Source organism: Orcinus orca, chromosome 20, assembly GCF_937001465.1.
Source record: "Orcinus orca chromosome 20, mOrcOrc1.1, whole genome shotgun sequence".
In the NCBI taxonomy this organism is placed as follows: Eukaryota; Metazoa; Chordata; class Mammalia; order Artiodactyla; family Delphinidae; genus Orcinus; species Orcinus orca.
The window spans coordinates 12105407-12122442 of record NC_064578.1 but is presented as its reverse complement, the minus strand read 5'-3'; the positions used below and the strand labels follow the sequence as shown (position 1 = coordinate 12122442).

The window sequence follows — 17036 nt, the reverse complement described above, 5'->3', positions numbered from 1 at the left end:
ATTCAATTTCTAGGTCCAATGCAACCTATTATGGCTGTCCCCAATACTGAACCACCGGGTTGTCATCAGTACCCCACCCCACACAGTCCCCTCAAACTAGTCACAGCCTCCAGATTGAGCCCCGAATCTGTAACCACTCCAAACAATATTCCCCAAAGTGCCAATGCCCTAAATAGACCCCCTGCCATCACCAACCACCAGAGAACCCTCTTCTGTCATCCATACCTACAAAATCCCCCTGTTGTCACCAACGCCCCAGGCAGGTTTCCCTAATGAATAGTCCTCTATAAGAGCCCTATCCCATCAGCCAGAGCCCCACTCACCCCTTCCCCTTACCAACGTCCACCGAGACCCCACTCCTGTTACCAGTTCTCGAATATCCCCTCCCCATTCACCAATATCCCTCACGGACATCTGTCACCAACTCTGTCATCCCCACTCCGCCGGCAGCCCCTCTCAGCGCCCTCTCCTGTCCCGCCCCTTGACATGCGGCCCCGCCCCTTGACATGCGGCCCCGCCCCTTGGCGCGGCGTCCCAGCGAGCGGCGCCGGAAGCTCCGCCCCCTGAAGGTTGCTAGACTCCGGTAGCCGGAAGTCCCGCCTGCCGTGTAGTCGCCGCCGCCGCCGCTACCGCTGCCGCCGCCGCCGCCGCCGCCGCTGCCACCGCCGCCGCCGTCGTTGTTGTTGTGGTTGGTGCGCTGAGCTCCGCGGCTCCGAGAGCCGGCTGCATCCTTTCCCCGCTGCCGCCGCCGCCATGAAGTGGATGTTCAAGGAGGACCACTCGCTGGGTAAGCGCTCGGCCATTGGCCCCGCCATGGGGGCTGGGGCGGCGGGTGGGCCCCCTCCCCCACTCGGGCCGCCCTGGGTTGGGCCCGGCGGGGCGGATGCCGCACTCTGGTCTCGGGTCGCCGAGGTCCCGGCACCCCGGGCGGCTGCCCACCCACCCCGCGCCGACCTCTGCGGGACCTTCCGGAGCCAGTGGACCGGGGACCGAGGTTGCCGGGACGCCTGAACGAGGACCTGGGGCGTTCGCAGGTCACGGTGGGGAGGAGGGCCGGGAGCTCGGGACCCGGCCGGCCGGTCAGGCGCGACAGTCAGCCCGGTGCGTTTCTCCCATAGAACACAGATGCGTGGAATCTGCGAAGATCCGAGCGAAATATCCCGACCGGGTTCCGGTGAGTGGACTCCCCGCCCCCTCACCTCGCTGTCACCCTTGCTGTTTAGGACCCGTGATAGGGCCCCAGGCCATTCAACAGTTGACAAGTTTAGATTCCAGTCCCAGTTATAGTAGTAGATGGGCCAGACTGGGTAAGGGACCAGCTGGGGCCGGGGCGTGAGGGGCTTGAGTTGATGCTGTTCAGGATGCCTCAGTGCTGAATCTCCTGATCTAGGCCAACAAGCTGTCAGAAGCCTCTGGGCTTCCCTAGACAATTATGTAATAAACGATGTTCTAGGACAGGGCAACAGGTCACAGCCACTTTGGGGAATGGTGGTGGAGGGAGACTTTCACTTTGGTCTTGGAAGTGGTACTTTAGTCTCAGGACATTGATCTTTAACTTTGAGCCTCCATCTTTACCTGACTTCTAGTTCCCTTTTCTCACTCTGATCTTGACATCCTTTCCTGACTAAAAAAATCTGAGAAGCCACTTCTAGTGGCTTGTGTTTAATCAATGATACTTATCCTGTATTTATCCTATGGTAGGGGAGATAGTTTCTGTAACCCTTATTTATTTTTAAGGACATCCAGACCTGTTATTGTAGCTTATTGCTTGTGAACAGTTCCTTTGGGGAGGGGGCAGGAGGGATAAATTTGAAACTTAGTTCAGAGAGAAGCAACAGGCCAAATGAAGAGCTTCGTTCTTGGCTGGCTGGGCTTGCCAGTCATTCCCATTAGTCCATCCATTCTCATTTCCTGTGTTCCTTGAGATCTTAATTCCTCTGTAGTGTGAAGGCAGATCCATTCTGTGGTCCAGCCTGGAGTAACAGGCTGTAGAGGAAACCCTCACCAGATATTTTCGAGTCTGCCCAGACAAAATGTTGAAAAGCTTTGTAGTGAGGGCTGTGTTTCTCTTATGCGTGCTGACATCAGGGATGAGAAATATAATAGTTGACCACAGAAAAGCACTTACCGTTTCCCTATAACACATTTATATCAGTTCTTAACCTCCAGAGTGTGTGGTTTATTAAATCAGGGGCATATTTTCTCATGTTATGCAGTTTCCCAAACACCTCCTTGCCCACACACTGTTCATCAGCTCTCCACCAATGCAGGGCCAGAGCCTCACATTAGAAATCTAGTCCTGACCTTTCTTTACTTTCACAGGTGATTGTGGAAAAAGTCTCAGGCTCTCAGATTGTTGACATTGACAAACGGAAGTATCTGGTTCCATCTGACATCACTGTGGCTCAGTTCATGTGGATCATCAGGAAAAGGATCCAGCTTCCTTCTGAAAAGGCAATATTCCTGTTTGTGGATAAGACAGTCCCACAGTCCAGGTGAGAGCTGTTTACTGCTATTGGCCATCTGCTTGATTGCTTACAGAACTCAAAACTTTGGAGGTCTGAAAACTCTTAGAGGTCCTGACGAGAAATCTGATTTTTGTGCTGCCTGACATCAGGAGTTCAAGGAAAACAAGAAAGGGCTTCAATAGGTGGGTGTGCGCTTTGGGTTAAAAAAACAGAACAAGGCCTGGACTTAAATATCATCATTTCTTTTTTTTTTTTTATCCTCAAACACCCAAGAATCCTTTTAAATAGTTCAGGACTTAATTAGGCTTAAGCTATCAGTAGAACTGAAGCCTGAAACAAGGTTTTCTCCAAATGATCCATGAAATAAGTCCTGTCGTTCTTCCCCAGGAGCTTGTGGTCTCTGCTGAGGCTCAGCTTCAGTTAATCACCCTGCCTACTTGCTCGCTTTCCAGGCTCAGCTCTGGCCACTGTGAGAGTACCCTGAGAGCAGCTGCCTGATCCTCAAGTACGTGGAAATGGCTGCTGGCCAGCAAAGGGCTCTGAGGTCTCTTTACAAACTTACACCTCTCTTGGTACCACCTGCTCTGACTTTCAGAGTAACCATCCCCTTGCTCTTGCTCTTGTGCTGCCTGGAAGCAATCTTTGGGATAACTTGGGGCCTGAATCTAGGCAGGGGCATTACAGTTCCCTTCTAGGTAGTTGACAGTCTGACTTTAGTCCTCTGTGGAAAGAGGAAAATTTTCTGGCTCAGTCTGTATCCCTGGTCAGTCCTTTCCTATTACTGATTTGAGTACTTCTAGGCCCCTCCTCTGAATGTGAATTCCTGGCTGCATCTCATCTTAGTGACCCAAACTAAGTTTCATTTGTTATCCCCCCAAAAATAGTACTTCTGAAGCTAAGGCTTTAAGAACTCCTGGGAACTAGCCCAATGTGGCCAAAATATGTTTCTTTTGAAAATCCTTGAAAGCTCCAGAAGAGGCCTAAGCCAAGTTCTAGTCCTTTTCCTATGAAAGGTAGACAACTCTGGCTACTTTTTGGTCTGATTTTCTCTTTCCCAGTCTCTACCACCTCCACCTCTTGGTGTTTGGCAGAGTATAAGGGAGAAATGGAAGGTTCTTCCGTTAGGCCAAGGTTCTGCTTGAGGAGACAGGCCAGGTCCTGCCTAATGGGTGCCATTGGTTTGCTTACAGCTTTAGCTCAGGAAGCTGCGGTGTTGCCAGGGGTGACCTGGTCATCCCATTGGGCTCTCCCAGCCTTCCTTCGCAGGCCTCTGGGCAGTGTGGTGCTAGGCACACTCTTCACCAGGGAAGGCTGGTGAAACCCTGGGCATCTGTGGTCACTCTCCGCTTCCCTTCAGGTAGTGGGGGAGGTAAATCTTCATTCATGCCACCTGCAACTTCTGCAGCTCCTTGGTGGCCCTATGTTTTCTCCTTCCTGGTGGTGGCTTCTTATGGGAGGAAGTAGGTGACTAGGATCTGTGGCATTGAGTTTTATTTTCCTTGATTCTAATCCTCTGATACTTCTTGAAAGAAATGAAGCAGGCTTCTGGAGACATTAAGATTACGTTATCTAGCAATTAAAATGGCTGAAGATTTTAACTAACGCCCTCTCCCCCATTATCCCTGAAATATAAATAGAATTGGAAATGAAAAGTGATTCTCAGGGCGGCAGAGGCTGCTTCAGGGCCATTTTCTCTCTAAGTTTTATTTGCCTTTCCAACCTGGTAAGAATCCTCCCTGAAACAGATTACACCAGTGACCCAAGTCACTAACCAGCCCCTCTGCCCAGGCTCTTCAGCACCCTTGGACCCCGTTAATGACTTCCTGCCCCATATTTAATGTACCAGTTCTTTGTTTGTTTGGTTTTATTCTTAAAAACAAATTTGCTTATAAATAAAAGAGGCATGTGACATCATTGACCTTTATGCAACTGATGGCTTCACAAACAAAATTGCCAGTCTCCTTCCTAAAGCTATTGTTTGGCTCAGTGTTGCCATTTCCTCCCCAAGGCAGTAGCAGCCTCTTACGTAGCACTTTTCAGCCTCCTTAGGGAAGCATGGAGCCTCCTTTAACCTTCAGCCAGTGCTTGCAGCCTTTGGAGAGTGGCTGGGGAAATCAGAGTTGAGAGAGGAGGAGCCCTCCCCCATACCATAACAGACAGATCTACACAAGGATAATTTACGTCTGAGGCTGAGCGAAAGTAACTTCATTTGTTCCTGCCTTGGAGCGGAACTTTGCAGGTGACCATCACGTAAAATAACGTGATTATTGTTTGAGTAGTTAGTATTAAATATTGATTCTAGAAATAGAGACAGAAGCAAGTCTCTAAGAGTTTTACTTTCAAAATTCTGAGTTCTCTTTTTTTAAAAAGGGGAAATCTCAACTGCCTTTTCCCATTTCCCATTGAAAAGTTGAATTCTCTGCCTAGGTGCCTGCATCCAGAATTGGGCCAGAAACGAAGGGAAAACTATGCCTTGGTGCAGACAGGACTTGAGAAAGAATATCAGTGTATGTTTCCCAGTCACAGCTTTAGAGGGGAACCCAGACGTGGCAGTGGTGCCCACCTTTGGTCTTTGTTTAGAGCACAGATAAGAGTCTTCTTAATCCCCTGTCTAAAATAGAAACAGGAGTATATTATTAAATAAAATATCTAAGATGTTATAACTTGGGAATGTTATATTGGGAAATCCGTCCTGTTTAAGATTATGGTGTTTAGTTGCTCCTGGCTCTTAAAGAGGTACTAAGTAAAAGAAGTTGTGATGTCTTACAGTCCAGACTTCATTTAGAAAGGTGCTTAAATGAAGCACATTTGATCATTTCTGGGTAAATACCTCTTCAAGAGCAGGGTTTATCTTAACAGTGGAATAGAGTTTATTTATATCAGAGAAAAATCTGATAAAAGGAATAAGCAGTAGTTAATTTTTGTATTTTAGAATCTTGGGCAGCCTTTAGGGCCATGTTAACGTTCACTCTGAGGCCTGTGCCTTTCCAGGATCCACAGCAGTGGCCGTTGTCCTCCCAGTTCACCCCACCCACCCTCCCCCTGCTGGGAAAGAGATAAATCCAGATACAGTGGAAGCACGTGGGGCACAGAGCAGATGGATGGCCGGGTGGCCCATCAGCCCAGCCAATTCTGAGTCAGGCTGGACCCCACAGCCTCCGCAGCCTGGCCTTGGCTGGGTCCAGGGGAAGGCTGTGCAGGGATAGGGCATTCACACAGTTCTAGGTCAGCCTCCCCCAGTTCGTAGGCTGGTGAGCAGCTTGAAACTGGCGTGCCCTCAGCAGCATGGCCATTCCTGGGTGTGGATCCTTCTGAAAAGTGCCTTTATTATTGGTTAGTTTGTCTAGACCGGTTTATCTTGAATGGAAGTGTAGGGGACAGGGTTTTAGGGGGCAATTTAGGTTCACTTCACTCAGTACTTCAGGGTCCCACCATACCTTTAGCTTGGCTCCATGGCTTAAAACTGCCACTGGCTTTCCCATTTCTTCCCTTGTCAGACTCAGAGCTTGAAGGTGGCAGTCCCCTACCACCACTGCTCAGCAGCCTTCTTCTCGGATGAGTGTCTCCTTGCTTTCAGATCCTCTGCTGCTCCAGTAGTGGCCCATCTGGTGCTGTGTGGCTTGGGCCTCTGGATTCTGAGAGGGGAGCCCGACTTCTCAGAGGTGTACAGAACTTGTCCTAAAGGAACACACCAGCCTTCTGCTGTATGCTGCCTGCTGAAAAGGGGCACGTTTTGCATCCCTGCCCTTCCACTTGGCTATACTTTTTTTTTTTTTAATTATTTTGTGTCCCTCATGACTTTTTTTTAAAGAGGGCTCTTTTTTAAAAAATTTAATTTAATTTAATTATTTATTTTTGGCTGTGTTGGGTCTTCATTGCTGTGTGCGGGCTTTCTCTAGTTGCGGTGAGTGGGGACTACTCTTCGTTGTGGTGTGCGGGCTTCTCATTGGAGTGGCTTCTCTTGTTGCGGAGCACGGGCACTTCAGTAGTTGTGGCATGTGGGCTCAGTAGTTGTGGCATGTGGGCTCAGTAGTTGTGGCTCGCGAGCTTAGTTGCTCCGCGGCATGTGGGATCTTCCCGGAACAGGGCTCAAAGCCGTGTCCCCTGCATTGGCAGGCAGATTCTTAACCACTGCACCACCAGGGAAGCCCTTGGCTATTCTTTTTTTTTTTTCTTCTTTTTTTTGGCTTGGCACCCTGCACCCCACTCCACAAGAACCAAGCCTGACCCAGCGTGGCCTTGAGTGCTGCCGCCTCACCAGACCCTCTCTCCTGCTTTCCCTCCCACCGCCCGGGATCCAGCTTCCCTCCTGCCGCCTCAGCCATCAGCGACAGCGACACCCTCTCCTCCCCTCCCACGGCTCCCCACGCCAGGTCGCTGCACCAGACAGCGGGTAACCGCCTTAGCTATTCTTTTAATGGGACTTTTTTTTCTTTTTAATTTATTTTATTATTTTTGGCTGCATTGAGTCTTCGTTGCTGCATGTGGGCTTTCTCTAGTTACGGCGAGCGGGGACTACTCTTTGTTGTGGTGCGCGGGCTTCTCATTGCGGTGGCTTCTCTTGTGGAGCACGGCTCTAGGTGCGTGGGCTTCGGTAGTTGTGGCTTGCGGGCTCAGTAGTTGTGGCATGCAGGCTCTAGAGCGCAGGCTTAGTAGTTGTGGCGTATGGGCTTAGTTGCTCCATGGCATGTAGGATCCTCCTGGACCAGGGCTCGAACCCGTGTCCCCTGCATTGGCAGGTGGATTCTCAACCACTGCGCCACCAGGGAAGCCCCTTAATGGGACTTTTAAAAAAAGTATTTTTAAACTATATTTGTAGCCCTGCTCTTTTTTGGCTCCAGACCAAGTTATTCTGACTCTGTATGTGTGTGGCCTGATCCCACACGTGCTGTTTTTGAATTATACTGTACAGATGCGCCAGTCTTCTTTCTCGTCACCTAGAGAAGCCTTGGAATCAGGCATTCAGTCACGGGCTGCTGACTGGAGCATTTAGCTCCCAGTGTTGAGCATTGTCAGTTTTCAAGTTCCTGCCCAAGGGATACCCTGAGTATAAGGACACTGTGCTACTGCCAACTAAGTAGAGTTTCCACATGACACTGCGTGGCAGAGAAAAGGAGAACAGTGAAAGGGCTCTTAAAATCATTAGGCACAGCCATCTAATTGTAAAATTACAGGATCTGAAGGACCTGCTGCTCAATGTGTGATACAGAAGCTGGCAGCAGTGGCCTTCCCTGGGAATTTGTTAGATAGAAATGTAGAATCTCATCCTTGACCCAGACCTTCAGAATCAAAACAGGCACTTTAACAAGACATCCAGGTGATTCCCTATGCATGTTTGTATGTGTGAGAAGTGCTATTCTAAGGGAGGTCTTCACAAAAGGTACAAGAATGCTGACATTAGGTCATTAGATCTAGTTGTGTATTCACATGGAGGCAGCACAACTTGGTGGTAAGAATGTCTCCTAGCTTTGTGATCTGGCATGAATTAGTTAACCTCTCTGTGCCTCACTTTGTTTTTTAAATTAACTTATTTATTTTGGCTGTTTTGGGTCTTCGTTTCTGTGCGAGGGCGGCGAGCGGGGGCCACTCTTCATCGCGATGCGCGGGCCTCTCACTATCGCGGCCTCTCTTGTTGCGGAGCACAGGCTCCAGACGCACAGGCTCAGTAGTTGTGGCGCACGGGCCTAGGTGCTCCGCGGCATGTGGGATCCTCCCAGACCAGGGCTCGAACCCGTGTCCCCTGCATTGGCAGGCAGACTCTCAACCACTGTGCCACCAGGGAAGCCCTGTGCCTCACTTTTATTATCTGAACTATGGATTATGATTGTACCTGCCTCCTAAGATTGTTCTGAGGGTAAAGAGTTAATACATGTAATGCACTTAAAACAAGTGCTTGGCACATAGTGTTTGCTATTATAATTAGAATTTTTATGATCAGCCTTTATAGCTGCTAGGGCACTGTTAAATTTATAAACCAAAGTTTTACTTAAAAGACAGTGGAATCTGAAGACAGAAAGCCACATGATTATGGGTCCTCCTCCCCCAACCCCGTCAGTCTCAGAGCCTGCCTTAGACAGTAGTCGTTCCGTGGTCTTGTTCACTGCAGACAACGTTCAGAGTCTGGGGTTTATAAGCTCCTCAAGTATTTCTAACTCAGCAGCACAACTTAGAGTCACTGCCCTTGGGCTTGTAACTTGCTAGGAGAAGAGCAGAACTTAGTCTGGCAGATGGAACCAAACTTGACATAGGCATCAAGGTGTGGCTGCCGCCTTTGAATTGCACACAGTGTCTGCTCCTTCCAAACCCCTTTGGTAATGATAGTGGAGAGACTGTAGTTCAGGTCTTATCACGGTCACCCTGGACACTTGTACCAAGCGGGGCAAGAGAGTTGTGGCAGTAGCGGTAGCTGTTTTCCCCTTTGCCTCATTCTGAGGATTCTCAGGGAAAAGCTGGGTTCCTCAGGGCATTCCTAACCACCAGGGTAAAAGTCTTCTCGAGAGACCCCCGCTACTTGTTCAAGCCCTTTGCTAGTTGCTGGCTCTTCACTCCGCTTCCTGGCTCACTCTACTTCCTAATCCCATGCTTTTAAAGATAAGCATCTCCAAAACAAACAAAGACAGACAAGCATCTCTCCCTCTGGCAAGGGGATTGTTTCTCAACTTGGCTGCCTATGGAATCATCTTGGGCATTTTTAAAAAACTAATTAATTTATTTTGGCTGCGTTTGGTCTTGCTGGGCGCGGGCGGGCTTTCTCTAGTTGCGGTGAGCGGGGGCTACTCTTCATCGCGGTGCGCAGGCTTCTCATTGCGGAGGCTTCTCTTGTTGCGGAGCATGGGCTCTAGGCGCACAGGCTTCAGTAGTTGTGGCGTGTGGGCTCAGTAGTTGTGGCGCACAGGCTTAGTTGCTCTGCGGCATGTGGGATCTTCCTGGACCAGGGCTCGAACCCGTGTCACCTGAATTGGCAGGCGGATTCTTAACCACTGTGCCACCAGGGAAGTCCCCATCTTGGGCATTTTAAAACTTACTGATGCCTGGGTCCTACCTCCAGAGATTCTGATTTAATTGGTCTGGGGTGGGGCATGTCTTTCAAGCTCCCCATTGTTTCTGCTGTGCAGCTGAGGTTGAGACCTACCACCCACCACAGGTGTTCTCATGGGCACGTGTTCCTCCCTCTACCTGCTGCCCCCCGAGTCCTCACACGTTCCAGGGCAGTGTCGTCAATAGAAATGGCATGTGAACCACATATGAAATCTAAAATTCTCTAGTAGCCCCATTAAAAAAAGAAAAACAGGTGAAGTTAATTTTAATAGTATATTTTTTTATCTGGTATATCCAAAATGGCATCATTTCAACATGTAGTCAAAATTGAGATATTTTACATCTTTTTTTTCATACTCTGATACTTTGAAATCTTGTGTATGTTTTACACTTACAGCACATAGCAATTCAGATGAGCCACATTTAAAGTGCTGAACATAGTGGCGACTGCATTGGACAGCAGAAATATAGGACATTTCTATCACAGGAGAAATTTGTAGTGGACAGTGCTGTTTCAGGGAGTCCTTATTTTACAAATTCCAGTTAGATCCTCACAGGAAGCACGATTTTATTGTACAAGATGCCAGTGACAGGCCATTCTGTATTCATACTCATCCACTCCTACGTTATTACTAGTTCTCATCTACCCACACAGCCGAACCAGCTAAGCTTGAAAATGGGCAGGAAGAGTAGGAAAGGAGAAAAACTCCCCTTTATAAGTAAATGTGGTCTGCATTCCTGTTTACATGGTGGTCCCATACAGCTGCCAGGAGCAAAGCAGCAGCATGGGGCAGTCTTTGCTTCACCAGCTTGAGGCCTCCAACCCCTCTTTATCTACCCTCTGGCCCTTGTTCTCCTGAGTCCTGCATTTAAGCATCTGTTAAGACCTGTCCGGGCTTAGTGACCTCTGTCACCTCGGGGGCCGGCTCTCAGACTGCTTTGTCAGTGCTGGTTCTGGTTGACCCCACCACGCATGGTCATGCTGAGGTTTAGCACATGTCTGCACCTCCTGCTTATCTCTAATAGAGCAGTCATGTGGCCAGAGCTCACCTGGGGCTCCAGGTGTTACTAGTCTTACTCTGGAGCCAGTGCACCTCAGCTTCATGGCAGAGAACTAGATTAGGTCTCCCCTGCTGCAGTCTGTTTTACCGCTGAGGGAAAGCCAGCTCTCCCACCCACACATGTTTAGTTTGAGCAATATCTATTTCTGGAGGGTTCTTAGGAAGCTTGGGCAAGACTTCTTTGGATCCCAGATACAGTATGAGAGCTTTTTGCATTACATGTGAGGAAAGTAACTTCCCTTCGATGACGCCGATGCAGATCTCTGGGGCACAGGGTTTCTGGCGGGTGAACTTCCACAGGAATCAGCCCACTCATTCTTTATCATGCTAGGTACGAATTATAAATCTTCAAATAGACCAGCCCTGAGGAAAGGAAAGCACAAGTACTCGTCCTTACCTTTGTCTCTCACCCACACAGGGATGGGCCTCTTAGACTCTTATTTTGCTTATTAGCTTTTCTCCCTAGCCCCCCCCCCCCATTCAGAAAGCATTGCGAAAGCACTAACCAGTACTAACCAACCACATCCACCCTAGGAGCTAGAGCTGGCTTCTGAAGGAATACCTTGGTGTAAGGGTGAGTCAAATGGCCTTGCCTGGGACAGGAGGATGGAGGTTGATTCTAGTCTTATCTACCGATTCCCAGAGAATTACTTTTTATCACCTACCACCAAAGGTGTGACAGAGTAGCTAGTTTAAGTAGTGAAATTCCTTATCCTCAAGCCATCTTTCTCCCAACACGTAGACTCAGTAATCAAACCCAATTCTCAATGTTGTTTTTTGTTTTTCTCTTTCAAGCCTAACTATGGGACAGCTTTACGAGAAGGAAAAAGATGAAGATGGATTCTTGTATGTGGCCTACAGTGGAGAAAACACTTTTGGTTTCTGAGGGCCAGTGCTGGGCTAGGTGCACCATTCCTGCTTGTGTATCTTGTAAATAGCTGGCCATTTTCAGTTACTATACCAGAACCTCTTAACATAGACCTATCAGTGCATTTGTAACTGGATTTATTTCTTAATATATTGGAAGGTATTGTTTCCTTAGACTAGTAAATTATCATACAGAGTTTTATTTTGAGTTTTTCTTTTTGTGCACCGTCCTCATGGCTATACTCTCCAGGGAACTTGTTCCTCTGGGAATCTTATTTAACGAAGATATTTCCATATTGAAGAGAGGTAGGTGGGAATTAAAATGAAAGGGAGGGAGATGATGCATTTATTCTCGATTATGTTTGAGGTGTTAGATGGCTAAGTATTAAAAGCATCCAAATTAAATCCTTAGCAATCAGAACACTTGCTTCACTAGATTTTGCCAACTGCCAATCATGTTGGACTGAGCTAATCTGTTCCTCTTTCTGAAACTGTTAAGGTAAATAATTAACAATAAAACTTCCTCTTATAAAGGCATTGCAGTGTGACCATGTCCTTTATTCACCTTCTTATAAATGGGTCAGAGAAGTAGCTCCTACATCTGCCAGGCTAGGAGGAGGATTTGTGGGGCCTATGGCAGCACAGCTGGGCACAGGAAGCAGTGGTCTGTGTCATGAGGAGGGAACTTTTTTTTTAAGTGGTTAATATATTCACATGATTCAGATGTCAAGTCTCTCTAAAAAGGTATACATGGAGAAGTCCTTCTCCCACCACTGTTTTCTGATTACCCTAACCCTCCACTTTTTGGGAAACTACTTGTACTGGCATCTTGTTTCTTTTCAGAGTTTGTTTTTGCAAGTTCAGTTAAATATGAATATATGTCCAAAATGTTTTTTTCTTATACAAAAGAGAACACATTATATCTATACTTAAGTACATTGGTTTTTTTAAAAACAATATATCCTAGTGATCTTTCCATATCAGTTCATAGAAAGCCTTTAAATTTATTTTAGTATCGCATTGTGTGGATATATCATTATTACTGAAACTGAACAGGACCCTGTGGGGCTCCTGGGCACAGAAGCCTTTACGTGTTCCCCGTTTCTTGTAGGGAATAGACTCCAGCCTCCATGACCTTCCCTGAGTTTCGAAGGGCAGATTCAAACAGTTGCTGATCAGGGAAGGGAGGGGATGCAGAGACAAGGTGGTAGGAGCAGCCAAGAAACAACAGTGTAGCCTTGGGGGAGGTCCTGGTTCCAGGTCAAGGGGTACACATAACACCTTTGAGCTCTTTACAGAACTAAAACTCCCAACAAATGGAAGATGTTAGCATTCTTCATTCCAGAGAAGACCACCTGAGGCCAGATTAAAGGAACCAGAGAAGCTTATCAAGAGACCATCTGAGGCCTGGGACTGCCCTGGTGGTCCAGTGGCTAAGACTCCTTGCTCCCAACGCAGGGGACCTGGGTTTGATCCCTGGTCAGGGAACTAGATTCCCCCATGCCTCAACTAAAGATCCCACGTGCTGCAACTAAGATCCAGGCAGCCAAATAAATAAATATTTAAAAAAAAAAAGAGACCACCTGAGGCCAGATTAAGGGAAACAGAGAAGCTCAGTAGGAGGAGACCACCTGGGGCCAGATTAAAGGGATGCAGGCCCTGCACACACCCTAATCTTATGGGCAACTCTGCCCATTGCTATAAAACTCCTCACCAAATCCCCCCCGGGGTTGGGATACACAGTTTTTGAGGCACGAGCCCACTGTGTCCCCCTTTGCTTGGCAAAGCAATAAAGCTTTTCTGCTTCACCCAAAACTCTTGTCTCCGAGATTGAATGCAGCACTGGTGCACAGAGGCTGAGTTTTCAGCAACATTCCTAACTAGTGCCCTATTAACGGCATTTGGGTGGTTTGCAGTCTTTTACTATTACATACCGTGTTGGAATGATAACCATACACGTTATATGTACATGCATTCATGGTGCTGCTTTACAACCACATTCTACAAATGAAAATTCAGATTTTTCCAGGCCATACATTTTATGATTTCTCACAAATTAGATGTGTAGGCTTGCCACTACACAGATGCATCTAAAGGAAATGCTTATTTACTTCTCTAAGTCTTCCCCAGACTGTGGCTGGAGGCTAAAGCCATTACACAGATCATCAGAATAAAGAAACCAGGTATCATCCAGGGATCTAAGAACATGTAGTTAAAATGACTATCCAATTTTCTACTGGGGAAGGAACAAAGAGATTTAACTTCATCTTTACCAAATTATGTAAGCAATCCCTCCAAGTACTCTACTAATGTCAGCTTTCCAGATGGGATCAGAAAGCCAACTGTTTTTCTTTTAAAAGTAGTTTATAGTTAGCATTTATTGAGCACTCACTAGATATACCAGATAATTTACATACATTGTTGCAATTAATCTTCAAAAAGCCCTTACGAGATAGCGTCATTCTTGCAGCCAGCCACACTGCCAACGAGTGGCAGAACTGAGACTCCAAACTTGAGATTTAAGAGAAAAGACATAGCTGGCAGTGTCATTTTGTGATTTTTTTTTTTTCCTATTTACAGTATGTCTCACACTGTGCTAGACACTGGGGAAAATATGAATAAAGCATTACCCCCTACTCCAGAAGCTTACAGTCTGGTGGTAACCAACACATAAACAATTACAAAGCACTGTTCTAAGCGGTATGTAGAAAGTATTATTGGAACAGAGGAGAGAATGACTGTTACCTATAAAAACTATTCAAGCAGCCTTATTTGTAATATCAGTCAATAAAAATGGATTTGTTAATATTGCTTTTAAAATGCAACAGATGAGTGAAGGTTTTTTTTTTTAAAAAAGGGAATTCCTTGGCAGTCCAGTGGTTAGGACTCTGCACTTTCACTGCCGAGGGCCTGGGCTCAATCCTTGTTCGGGGAACTAAGATCCCACAAGCCACGCAGTGTGGCCAAAAAAAAAAAAGTTGCACGTAGTCTCCCCCGACTCTAGTCTGTAACAGACACTAGTAAGATTTTACAGATGAATTTTATCAAACTATGTAAGGAACCTTTAATCCTTTCTTAAAATTTCAGAGATTAGGAAAAGGGAATAATCAAAAATTAATTTTGAGACAAAATCTCAATGGCCAAAACTTTATGAGAAAAATTATACATTGATCTCATCAACATAGAAAAATCCTAAATATTAGTAAATAAAATTCAGTAGTATACCAAAACAATCATGACCAGGTAGCACTTAGCCCAAGAATGGGTTATATAGTTCATCATTATGTCTATTAATAAAACATCAATTTTTTTTTTTTTTTTTTACGGTACTTGGGCCTCTCACTGTTGTGGCCTCTCCTGTTGTGGAGCACAGGCTCCGGACGCGCAGGCTCAGTGGCCATGGCTCATGGGCCTAGCCGCTCCGCGGCATGTGGGATCTTCCTGGACCAGGGCATGAACCCGTGTCCCCTGCATCGGCAGGTGGACTCTCAACCACTGCACCACCAGGGAAGCCCTAAAACACCAAATTTAACAAAGGAGAATGTTGGGCTGTACCCCGCAGGCCTTCAAGGCCTGTACTTGCCCAGCCTCAGACTGAAGAAAGAGCCCAGAGTCAGTGACAGAGACATCAGTTGTTTAATGGATAGGGGATCTTACACGTCCGGAGCAAAAGGGTCCTGGAGTGACACTCCACTGTGGATGGCAGACAGCAGGCAGGACATGGCAGAAGTCCAGGGAGCTGTGTGTGGGGGGGAAGGTTACCTGTTATGGGGAACTGATGTCAGGTTGGCTCATCCATTACCAGGGAAACCATCAGAGAGGCATGTCCCTCAAACCCCCTTTGATAAAACTAGCAGGGTGGAGCTGTTTTGATATAAAGATTAGAAGAATCACTAGCTGGGGGCAAGTACACAGGCAGTTACTGATTAGGCTCTATGATTAAGAGGGAAGGTCAGCCATGTGAGTAGGGTGTAGGTGAAGCAGGGACTGGTTAAGCAGGGGATGTACAGAGAGCAAGAGAACAAGGCATCCTGGATGGCCTGATCACATGGCAAAAACTATATGATCATGTCCTAGATGAAGGGAAAGCACCTGAAACAACTCAAAACCTATTTATAGTTTTTTATTTTTAAACTTCTTAGCAAATTAAGATTTCTTTAATTTGATAAAGGGTATTCATAAAAACTCTATAGCAAATATGTACATTAGTATATAAAGCTATGGTGAGTATGGCAGTGTGGTACTGACAATGGGATAGACAAATACTTTAATGGAACAGAACCCAGAAATAGATCTGTGTATAAAACATGTCAGAGGTGGCATGACAAGTCATCAGGGAAATGATGAACCAGTTAACAAATGGGACTGCAGCAATTAGTTACTTATATGGTAAAATTTCAGAGGCATTCCTATTAAAAACAGGAACTAAAAAAGGAAATCTGAAGGGTGAACTTTATGGTATGTGAATTATATCTCAATGAAGCTGTTGAAGTCTGCGATCAGTGCTTTTACTCAACTTTGTCCTGGCATAAAACGAATATAATGAGGAAATGTAAATGAGAGCCATAAGAATCAGAAAGGAAGACTAAACCATAATATACAGACAGTGATAATCCATATAGAAAAATCTAAGAGAATCTATACAAATTAGAATAAGAAAGTTCTCCATAGTTGCTGGATACAAGATCAGTTACAAATATTGATGATGTTTCTACACACCATTTGTAACCAGTTAGGGAATATTACAGGAAAAAATTTCAGTTTCAATAGGAGCAAAATGTATAAGTGCATAGGAATAAACTTAATATAAGATACACTAATATACCATATTCCAGGATGAGAACATCCAATATGGTAAAGATGCATATTGCCTCCAGGTTAATCTGTGAGTTTAATGCAATTTCAATAAAAATCCCAATCAGGTATGTGTGTGTATGTGTGGTATCTGACAATTGATGGTAAAAATCCATGTAGGAGAGCAAAAGCCAAGGATAACCAAGAAGTGTTAAGAAAAACAGGCCAGGGAGATTTGTATTAGCAGTAATTAAGTAATTAAGACTGTGCCATATGGCAAAGAGACAGACACATAAACCAGGGAACACAACAGAAACCCAGAAACAGATCCATGTTTAAAACATAGCTGTATTTTGGGAATTCCGTGGCAGTCTAGTGGTTAGGACTCTGCACTTCCACTGCAGGGGGCACAGGTTCTATCCCTGGTCCGGGAACTAAGATCCCCGCAAGCTGCATGGCCAAAAAAAAAAAAAAAAAAAAAAGGCAGTACTTTAAAGTATCTGGAGTGAAAAATCAAAGGGGAAATGATGAACTAGTTAATCCATTATTTCAAATTGGTTATATATACATGAAAATAGATTCCTATACTATATAATAGGATTATAAAATAAATTCAAGGTGAATTAAACATCTAAAGCTGGAAAAGCAAAAGTTTAAAAAGAACGAAATAATGCCATTTGCAGCAACATGGATGGACCTGGAGATTATTATACTAAGTGAAGTAAGCCAGACAAAGACAAATATCACATGATACCACTTACATGCTGAATCTAAAAAAAAAAAAAAAAAAAAAGTGATACAAATGAAC

The 17036-nt window shown here is 45.9% G+C and overlaps 2 protein-coding genes across 5 annotated transcripts in view; one reads left to right on the top strand and one right to left on the bottom strand.

The window, feature by feature from the left end:
• The first annotated feature begins 620 nt into the window (after positions 1-620).
• GABARAPL2 (GABA type A receptor associated protein like 2) lies at positions 621-11971 on the top strand. Its single transcript, XM_004273287.4, has 4 exons — positions 621-787; positions 1119-1174; positions 2323-2495; positions 11363-11971. Exons 1-4 carry the CDS (start codon positions 754-756, stop codon positions 11451-11453), a joined length of 354 nt encoding a protein of 117 aa, XP_004273335.1. The 5' UTR covers positions 621-753; the 3' UTR covers positions 11454-11971.
• The window catches only part of ADAT1 (adenosine deaminase tRNA specific 1), a 45374-nt gene continuing 38093 nt past the window's right edge, over positions 9756-17036 (bottom strand). For 2 of the 4 annotated variants that reach the window (XR_004485074.2, XM_033434397.2), the window contains one exon: positions 9756-10930. Coding sequence is in view for 2 of the 4 variants with exons in the window: in XM_033434397.2 (XP_033290288.2) it covers positions 10906-10930 (25 nt within the window). In the remaining 2 variants the exon portion in view is untranslated. Of the gene's footprint in view, positions 10931-11631; positions 15174-17036 lie in introns of those variants that run through there. The other 2 variants (XM_033434395.2, XR_004485073.2) reach the window with 2 other exon arrangements.